At 43.2% G+C, this 9,578-nt stretch overlaps 1 protein-coding gene across 2 annotated transcripts; it reads left to right on the top strand.

The window, feature by feature from the left end:
* The first annotated feature begins 85 nt into the window (after positions 1–85).
* socs9 (suppressor of cytokine signaling 9) lies at positions 86–3,892 on the top strand. Of its 2 annotated transcripts, none has more exons than XM_039824108.1 (2): positions 86–257; positions 1,818–3,892. In XM_039824108.1, exon 2 carries the CDS (start codon positions 1,981–1,983, stop codon positions 3,628–3,630), a length of 1,650 nt encoding a protein of 549 aa, XP_039680042.1. In that variant the 5' UTR covers positions 86–257; positions 1,818–1,980; the 3' UTR covers positions 3,631–3,892. The 2 variants fall into 2 exon arrangements, with proteins under 2 accessions (XP_039680042.1, XP_039680050.1); XM_039824116.1 differs by lacking the exon at positions 86–257 and adding an exon at positions 1,146–1,397.
* The last annotated feature ends 5,686 nt before the right edge of the window (positions 3,893–9,578 follow it).

Below are 9,578 nucleotides of genomic sequence, written 5' to 3'. Positions count from 1 at the left end.
GTTTGTTTGTGTCTACTGACTTTGTTACATATTGGACACGCCTTTTAGCAGCTGAAAAAAAGTCCGCTGCTGTCATTGCTCTCATTCCGACGTTACTTCAATTACTTTTTACTTCCGGGTTGCACGGGTTTTAGGTTTTAGCAGTTCATTTATCAAGCTAATATGAGCTAGCCGCCTTTTTGTTAACGCCATTAGCTAGTTTATCTAAGAAAAAAACAGGAGCTCTTTCGTCGGGAAACTGCATAAAAACTGCTTGGGTACGTTCACATTTTGTGTTACTGTTGAGAAAGCTATATATAAGTTGCCATAAATACAATTTAACATTTCCTCCTACAGCAAAGAGTAGCTACTCAAGTTAGCAGATAGATAGCTAGCTAACGTTAGCTGCCCCGCTAACTTAGCTAGCCTACCGAGGATAAACAGCTGCTTGCTGACGATTTTAGCTTGGTAGCTAACATTCATGTTAACGCTTTATGTTTCACTGGGAAGGGATGATTTGAGTCGTCGGTTTGCTTAAAGACTTTGATATCTCGCAAGTATTTGACGCTAGTTAACGTTAGCTTAGGTCGTAACGTTAGTGGAAAAAAAGTTCGACCGTCCACTTTCTCTCGGTGATAGTAACGTAGTTGATGTTTTTTGAGAGGACTGTGAGTGTTCATGATCTTCCTCAAGGCAAAAATAGGATGTTGGGTTAAAGTAGAGAAAACTACTGCGCTGTGGTTTTGTGTCACTTATTTTCTTTAAATCACAGTCAAAACCTCCTAACTAACTAACTAACGTTAACTGCTTAGCTAACGTTACTAACCCAGTTTGTCACCGGCGTACGGAAAGTTATATTAAAATTGTGGATTTAACTTGATTTACATTAACGTTAGAATATGCTTCGGATTGTAGGAAATCAGAGCGAAGAGAATCGTATATTTATGTTTTTCAAGGTAGATGGTTTAAACAATTGTCTCATCTTTTCTGGTAAACACTATATCTATTTACCGGTTTCTGACCGTTTGTCAGTTGTGTGTGTATAGGCAGGATATACTGTGTACTATTAAGGACCCCTGTATAAATTCTGCCGAAAGACAAAATAAGCTAACATGCAGGACAACTTTACAGCACGGGCAGCTTTCTCCTAGAGCTAGAGGCTACAGAACCAACACAGTGGTAGGATTAATCAAACTGGAAGTTTAGGCCTGTGTTGTTTGCTTTTTTAAATTCTCTAATGTGTTCCAAAAATGCCTTGAATTCAAAGTATACTCATGTGCGAGAACTCTTCTCCTCTTATGGACAGCCTCAAAGTATCTAAACATTAGAAACACCTCTCAGTATGACGCCATACAACACCACAAACAGCAACTACTTTGATAAAGGATTGATCATCTAAGTAGTTTCTCAAAGCAAAAGTGAGAAAAATGAACTGGGCTTGGGGGGTCTTTACTGGTTTTTCTTAATCTTCTAGGATTTTTAACTGGATATATTTAGGTTTTGGATGTCAACTTGGGCTTTGTGAAATTGTGATATTTTGTTTATTTTACTATTTTCTGGACCTGAAGATGAATGTATTAATCAAGAGAATAATTGACAGATTAAACGATAATGGCAGCAAAAGTGTCAGTTTAGCTCTAAAATAAACACCTCTCTAAAACAATTTCAACAAAAACTGAACATTATGAGCTTCATGAAGATATATATTTTTTCTTAGAGCAAGGCTGTTGGGTAAGATTGCATCAGTTTTAGAAAGGCGTAGCACTAGTAATATGATAATATGGTATCTCAAAAAGGTAATTGCAGGCTCTAAACAGAACTCTGATTTTGTTTTGCAGGTTGTTTTAACTCTTTATGGCTACAGTACATGGACACTGATAATGATGTCTCAAACAAGGGATGTGGATGGGAAACCTGCCAAAAGCTAACTGCAATTACAAGTCATCCCTTGGCAACTCCCTGGTGTTGCGCGACTGTTGCTTTTTCGCCACATAGTCCATCATGTCGTTACCAAAGGAGTCAGGGAACAGAGGGAAGGATCGAGAGAGGGGGGCCCGCCCAAAGGTGAGACAGAGCCGGTCAGAGGAGAGACGAGGTTCAGGCAGTGGACGGAAAGGTGGAAAGGGGAAGAAGAAAGGCATCGCTTCGCACGAGCCAGCAGCCGAGAGGCCTGTCAGCGATGGCTTTGAGTACGGTGAGCTGTTGAGTGACCTAGAGACCATGGACCAGTCTTCCTCCTCACCTCTGAAGGAGAGTTGGAGATGGCAAGGTTTGGAAGCCGCCGCCTCATTCCTAGGACAAGAACGGGTGACGGCCAGGCCAGGACTGGGAACAGTTAGCTCTGCTATAGAGATACCTGCACCCGGTGAAGGTGAGGGCAGAGGGTCAAGCAGCAGTCGCACTCTCCGGCAAAAAATCCAAGACGCAATGGGGCAGTGTTTCCCGTTAAAGACGCACAGCACGGCCGCATCCGCACCATCTCCATCTCCACAGGCTCTTTCGTCATCGGTTGCCTGTGCCTCCTCGAGGCGCAAGATCCATATCAGTGAGCTGATGTTGGACGACTGCCCTTTCCCCGTAGGATCGGAGCTGGCTCAAAAGTGGTATCTCATTAAGCAACACACGGCCCCCATTACCCAGCCTCCCACGCTCGATTCTGCAGTGGTGTGCAGTGCCCCTGCTACAGTCACGGCCACTGTGGTGGAGGACGTCGATGACAGGTTGCGAGAGCGCAGGCGCATCAGCATCGAACAAGGTGTCGAGCCACCACCCAATGCAGAGATCCACACGTTTGAGGTCACGGCCCAAATTAACCCCCTCTACAAGCACGGCCCTAAGCTGGCTCACGGTATGAACGAGCTAGCCGTGGCCGACAGAGCCTCCGTTCATCAGCAACAGCAGCTTCTTCTCCAAAGGCAGCACCAGCTCCTTCTACAGAGCTGTTTGGACACTCTGGACGAGGTGGTGGCCTCAGCATCCGCCTCGTCCTCTACATCCGCCTCCGTCCAGACCTGTGCTGCTACCCCCGACCCGCTGGTTTACCCGGAGGTGACGGCAACCAACGTGCCCTCCAGAGCCGCGCTTCCTCCGACTGAGGAGCCCAAGTCTCACGACGGCTACCGCATACACACTCAGATTGATTACATCCACTGTTTGGTTCCAGACCTGCTGCAGATCACCAACCTCCCGTGTTACTGGGGGGTGATGGACCGCTACGAGGCCGAGACGCTGCTGGAGGGGAAGCCCGAAGGCACCTTCCTCCTGCGCGACTCTGCCCAGGAAGACTACCTCTTCTCCGTTAGCTTCCGGCGCTACGGCCGCTCGCTGCACGCGCGCATCGAACAGTGGAACCACAATTTTAGCTTTGACGTGCACGACCCCAGCGTCTTCCACGCACCCACTGTTACGGGACTGCTGGAGCACTACAAGGACCCCAACTCGTGCATGTTCTTCGAGCCGCTGCTGTCGAACCCCATCCATCGCATGCAGCCCTTCGCCCTGCAACACATCTGCCGGGCGGTCATAAGCAGCTGCACCACCTATGACGGCATTAACATGCTTCCCATTCCAAATGCTTTGAAAAAGCACCTGAAAGAATACCACTATAAGCAGAGAGTACGTGTACGGCGAATGGATACCTGGTGGGAATAAGAAACAACAACATAAAGTACTGGCTAAAAGAAAACAACGTTTTAAACACTCCTCGAACTGAACAATGAGTCTTGTTCTTCACACTCTATCTGGCTGTGTAAACCTACACTGCAATGTGCTTATTTTTTTAATTCCTGCTGTACATGACTTAATTGTACTAAACTACACTGATGAGACGATATATAATCTCACTAATCTTGCACACTCAAAGTTCTTTACTCTCAAATTAAACAAACTTATTTAGATCTGTGGTGTTCAACTACCCTCACACATCCTCTGTTTTTTCAAGTGTGACTAAATCAGTTTAATTATCTTGGGGGGGGTATCATAGTGTGAATCAAGATGATTATAATAGAGTTGTTCATCAGTCACGTGCTGAGAAGGTGGAACACATACTGACAAGGTTCTCTTCTCGTTCCTCAGGTGTGGGGGTGCAGCACGTTGCGGCAGTATTCATTATTTCCCACATTGAGCCCAGGGCTGATTATAAGGGGTGAGATAGTAGGTGCACATGCTGCCTGTTATTAAAATGTAGGAGGCTTCCTCTAGAATAGATACTTTGCACACATGACATTGAAGGTATGATTACACGTTTGTATTAGTTTTCAGTAGTGGTCTAAATGCAGGGTAAGATGTGAGGATTGATGTTTCACAACTAGCAGTAAGTAAAAAAAAATATATATATATATATATATATATATATATATATATATATAAATAAAATAAAAGCTCAGGTTCTAAATCATTCACCTGCTTTGTTTTCAGCTTCCAATATATAACCATCTGCTGTTTCTCCTACGAAGCATGCAGGCAGTGCCGTCTTCATTAGTTTTGAAGTAGAGGATCAAATGTGGCCTTGGTGAACTTGTCAGGAGCAGGTGAAGCAGCTGTAATATCAGAATGCAAATGATGGAAGCTCAGATGTGTGTGGACCTTGTTTTGTTTAAAACCTGACTGTTGTGTTGTCCAGTCTTAGTCAAGAGGTTTGGTCTTCTTTTTTAAATTTTTTTTTTTTTTATTGCCATCTAACTGTTGTAAAAACCCAAATCCTTAAAAGACCAAAATCATCTTGTTGTTGCTATACTTCCTGCTGTGCCCATTATTAAGAGGTGGGGTGTCTGCACACACATCTTCCATGCCAGCAGTTCAATGACAAAATTACCATAGTGAATTAGCACTGATGAATCTTAATCAGCAAAAATAATGATTGGAGAAATGATGTGTTTTGAACTTGGCATTAAAGCAACACTAGGTCACTTTTCCCGCTTCGGTCCCCCTACAGGTTGGAAGCGGAATTGTCCGTTACATTACATTGTCCAGTTCATTCGAACTACAGATCCGCCACCCGATCTGGCAAACTTGCATAATGTAATGTAATTTGTTACCTAGTGTTGCTTTAACTCAGTTACAGAGACAAACATCTGCAAGCTCTGAGGAGAGGTAAATCTCAAAATAAAATATATTAACCCAAGTCAAGGAGGGGCAAAATAGAGAATGGATACCCGAACCGAGCCCGTCTGGACCCGGCGCTACCTGGACGGGACGGGCCGGGCCACGATATTACGAGTCCCACTATGGCCACGCCAAGTCCTGCCCTTCAATAGCATTCACACACTACAATTGGCCAGGCGTCCATGCTTACATGTACAGGTCCTATCCCCTAACCCTAACCTTAAACACTCGAGGTGAAATGCCTAACCCCAACCAATCGGGCTGCTTCGTAGGGCGGGTCTTGGCGTGGCTGTAGTGGGATTCGTAATTTTGCGGCCAGCCCGGGTTTGGACAGATATTTAGAAATGATGTTCGGGTTTGGGTCGGGCTCGGTCACATCAGCGCGATAAGGCATTTAACATTTTTAAATTAAACAGCTTATTAACATGCGCTTGTTGCCCCGTGTGCGCTGGTGCACTCATCTGTTGACATTTCCGAATGCCTTCCTACAGTTGCTTAATAAAAGCGGGCTTTCCATACAAAAAAACGTACATGTGTCTTTAGTATGAGAATAAAAATGAGATTTTTACTGTGTCGGACGCAGGTCGGGCTCGGACAGAAAAATGCGGCCCGATCCGCACTCTAGGGCAAAAGCTTAAAGTTCAGTGTATGGGAGTACAGGGTATTGTGCATTATATAATATATTGCTTAATAGGCCTACACCTGTGGTCAAAAGACATCGCAAGTCAGCAAAATCTAAAAATATGTGTGAAGACTGCTTCATATGTACAGTATGGTGAAGAACTACAATAATATTAAAATAGTTACATGTTTAGAATAATGCTATCCCCACACATTGTAAATGGGCAAGTTTGCTAAAGTACTATACATCTGTTTAATGGCAGACAAGAACCATCTGCATGTTTTGAAAGTACAAATAAAACAAAATCCCCTCAACAACATGAGGAAAGTAAAAAGAATTTCATGCTAGACAGACCTTCATTTGCTCTGTTATCTGGGACTTATTCAAAGATTAATTGCAACATTTACCTGTGTGGTGGAGTCATTTACTGCTGTGTGCGAACAGCATATTGCATTAATGAGAACACGCAAGAGAGAGAGACCACACTGCTAATTGTTGTGTGCACTGAGTCCTAATCACAAAAGACAACCGTCCCAGTGTTAATAGGAAAGCATGGAGAATGGATCCCAGATCGTCTTCTGAAACCACTGTGTGATGTGATGCGGGCTTCTCCTTGAGACGGGCGATTTGATATGCAGAACGCAAATCATCCATGACAGGCACTCATCCACTAATGAAGCAGCTATAATTTAAACAGTAGTTCCAAGGCAGCATTAAAGTCTCCAATCAAAATTCAAAGTCAGGACCTTTGACCTTTGTATACCTAATTAAGTCACTATAAAAACTAAACTCTAAAGTCAGATTTACGGTGTTGGAAGACTTTGACCTGTCATGCATACACAAGCGTGGGCTACACCATGAACCCTCTGCACAAGCAATTTTAGACCCTCGACAGCTCAAGGCAGTGTAAGCTACATGCTGATGAATGTGTGTGTGTGCGCAGCTGCTCCTATCTGTCGCTCGCTCTTCAGACACAAATGAATGTGTGGAATATGTAGGCCTAAGTGTTTCAGAAAATAACAATCATATCCACAGTGACACAAGGCTATTTCTAAATAACTAAAGTGGACGGGCAGGTTTTGATATTTCATCATGTAAGACTCAGGGGGAATTGAAACTCTCAAACATGAGAACAGCAGGAAAATCTAAAGGGTTAGCAAGCAGGGGATGAATATTTGATCATTTATCAGAATAGTTTCATTATTACCATCTATAATGTGCCTTCTATATCGTTTATAATATATTATCTGTGTGTTTTTTTTTGCAAGATCCATGTGCGGTAAAAGATGAGCCATATACTAGATCATCTTTTCAGGCATTTTAGGCCTCTATTTCCATAGGACAGATGAAGACATGAAAGGCGTGGCTGGGTTGGCTTGGTGGGTAGAGCAGGCGCACGTATATTTGGAGGTTTATGCCTCGACGCAGAGGTCCAGGGTTCGAATCCGACCTGTGGCAATTTCCTGCATGTCTTCCCCCTCTCTCTCTCCCCTTTCTCACCTAGCTGTCCTGTCAAATAAAGGTGGAAAAGCCCAAAAAAATAATCTTAAAAAAAAAAGGAAGACATGAAAGAGGAGAGAGAGCGAGAGGGGGAACCTGCGGCCTCTGCGCTGAGGAGCGAACCCCCACACGTGTGCCCCGCTCCGCCAACCCGCCCACAGAGCCGTATACTAGGCTTTGACCTAGTCATGTTTGTCTCTATTTTGCCCAGTAATAATTTATACGGTTATTTCCAGGAAATGAACTAGGACATTGTTAGGAAATTACAGACTCGTAAAATAATGTGTTACCAATTCAGTATACAATTAGAAATCTCATTAATTATGCACATTATCTTCACAAAACAGTACATACAGATAGTGTTTCCATCAGTGCAAAAATGCTGTTTTACATCAAGCACAGCAGGTGGCTGCAAAGAGCTTCAGTGTGTTTTACGCTGGCTGCTCTCAGGCCTGTGTGTTCTCTGTGTGTGTGGTGCGTTGAGATGGTGGGATTGAGTATGGCTGCTGCAGCTGGCAGCACCGTGGCACTCATCACACAGGTATTACAGGTCCTGGGGGGGAAAAAGAGGACTTTTCTTTGCCTGGATCAACGGGCCCAGAGGGAATGCATGCTTAGGCAAAGCAGAAAGCTGATTGGCTACACATACTTAGTGTGTTTGTGCCTGTTTGGACCTCTTTTTTTCCCTTCCTTCCATTGAGGGAAGAGCTTTTACTCTGAGCCTAATCTCTACAGTTGAGCACCATGGGGGTGGAAAATAAGATTGGGATGTTCAGACCACCTGGGGACAATTACTTCCCCAAATAATCTGCCAGTCATAATCTAACAAATGCCCTAAAAAGGCTCGAAGTGGCAGAAACTTGGCATATTTTGAGACTGAAAATGTGCACGGTGACTGAGTCTTTTTGTAGGTCTATGCTTTTGGCTGCTATATGTAGACCCATATACTGTAGATTGTAAACTCAAGAGGAAGTGTGTATCTAGGCCATTAATTCAAAGGTTCGGCGCATCAAACTGATTTCAAATTCTTGCAAGTTCCATACGGCTAGACATGATTCTTCTTATCCACCCAGAGAGCAGGAATACATTTCTGTAACAGAGCAAACACTGCAGCAGAGAGAGAGAGAGATTTATTTTTGGTTCGTAAATGAATCCAGCTGAATTTCAACTCTAACATGAATAGGAACATTCTTGCTTATTTCGAGTCACACCTTTTCAAACAAAGTACTTCCTGTCGAAACCAAGTAAGTAATTCCTGAGTTATTAAAGTTTCAGTTCTTAAAAGTCTCACAATTCCCCCCGTAGGGGGTACATTGTCACACAGTGACACGATTACATTTGATGTTTGTTTCCCTGGAAGCAAGCCTTACAACACAATATTTCCTTTTCCTCCTATCTAAAATCCAAATGCACTCCCATTCTCTCAGGCATGTGGGAACTCATTTGAGGCCTTTGCTACAGAAAAAGCATCAGTATTCTTATTTGGAGCTGCTTGCGTTCCTTCTGCTGCCTTTGTTTTTCCGCTTTCCTCTGCACTGACAGGTTGTTGATGGAATAATGGGGGTGTTGGGCATGCTACAAATAAGCCATTGGATACTACACAGATTGATGAGATTGCAGTGTAAATGACACACAACAGCCCATATCCTAGGCTTTAGCCCATGAAGTCATTAACTAACAGCCTGGAAATAATGAATGGATATACCATGGATAGATTATGATGTTTGGTTGTATATGAAGCTTTGCAAATGAACATATCCTGTAATTTGACGTCAAAATGTACTTGTGTATCATAATGTGTTTGTACAAACGGACTGTAATGGAGCTACAGATAACACAGATATAATTATAGATAAACATTGTTTGTTTTGAGGAGAATGGTTAATTAGCCTTCACAATGACTGCTAAAAAGGCTCATGCATATTTGATAAAAGGTAGGGGGAAATGTATAATTGCATGAATGATAAATCAAATTGCATAACTCCTGCTCTCTGTGACTAATTACGCTGTTGCACAACAGTTGCATTGACCAGTGCGTTACAATGAAAGGGTACACATGAGAAAGGCATGAGTAGACCTTGCCAGCTAGTTATTGAAAGAGTAATTCCTCATAATGGGCACTTTTTAAACCCAGTGATTTTTTCAGGTACTCATTTCCAATCCTTTTAACATTTTGTCACAGAGTGGACACATTTCATTTGCAGGGAAACATGTTGGTGGAGCTCAGGCACCTTAATTATCTAGACTCTAAGCAAATCAAACAAAACACAACTTATGCTTACTCAGCTTGATTCCCATCTTGCACACAATTATTTTGCAAAAGAATTGCCCTTACGCTACCTTGGTAAGCTATAAAATAATAATTGTTTGATAA

The sequence above is a fragment of the Perca fluviatilis genome, chromosome 2 (assembly GCF_010015445.1).
Source record: "Perca fluviatilis chromosome 2, GENO_Pfluv_1.0, whole genome shotgun sequence".
Classification (NCBI taxonomy): Eukaryota; Metazoa; Chordata; class Actinopteri; order Perciformes; family Percidae; genus Perca; species Perca fluviatilis.
The sequence above is the reverse complement of the archived record's forward strand: the minus strand, read 5'-3'. Positions and strand labels throughout refer to the sequence as shown.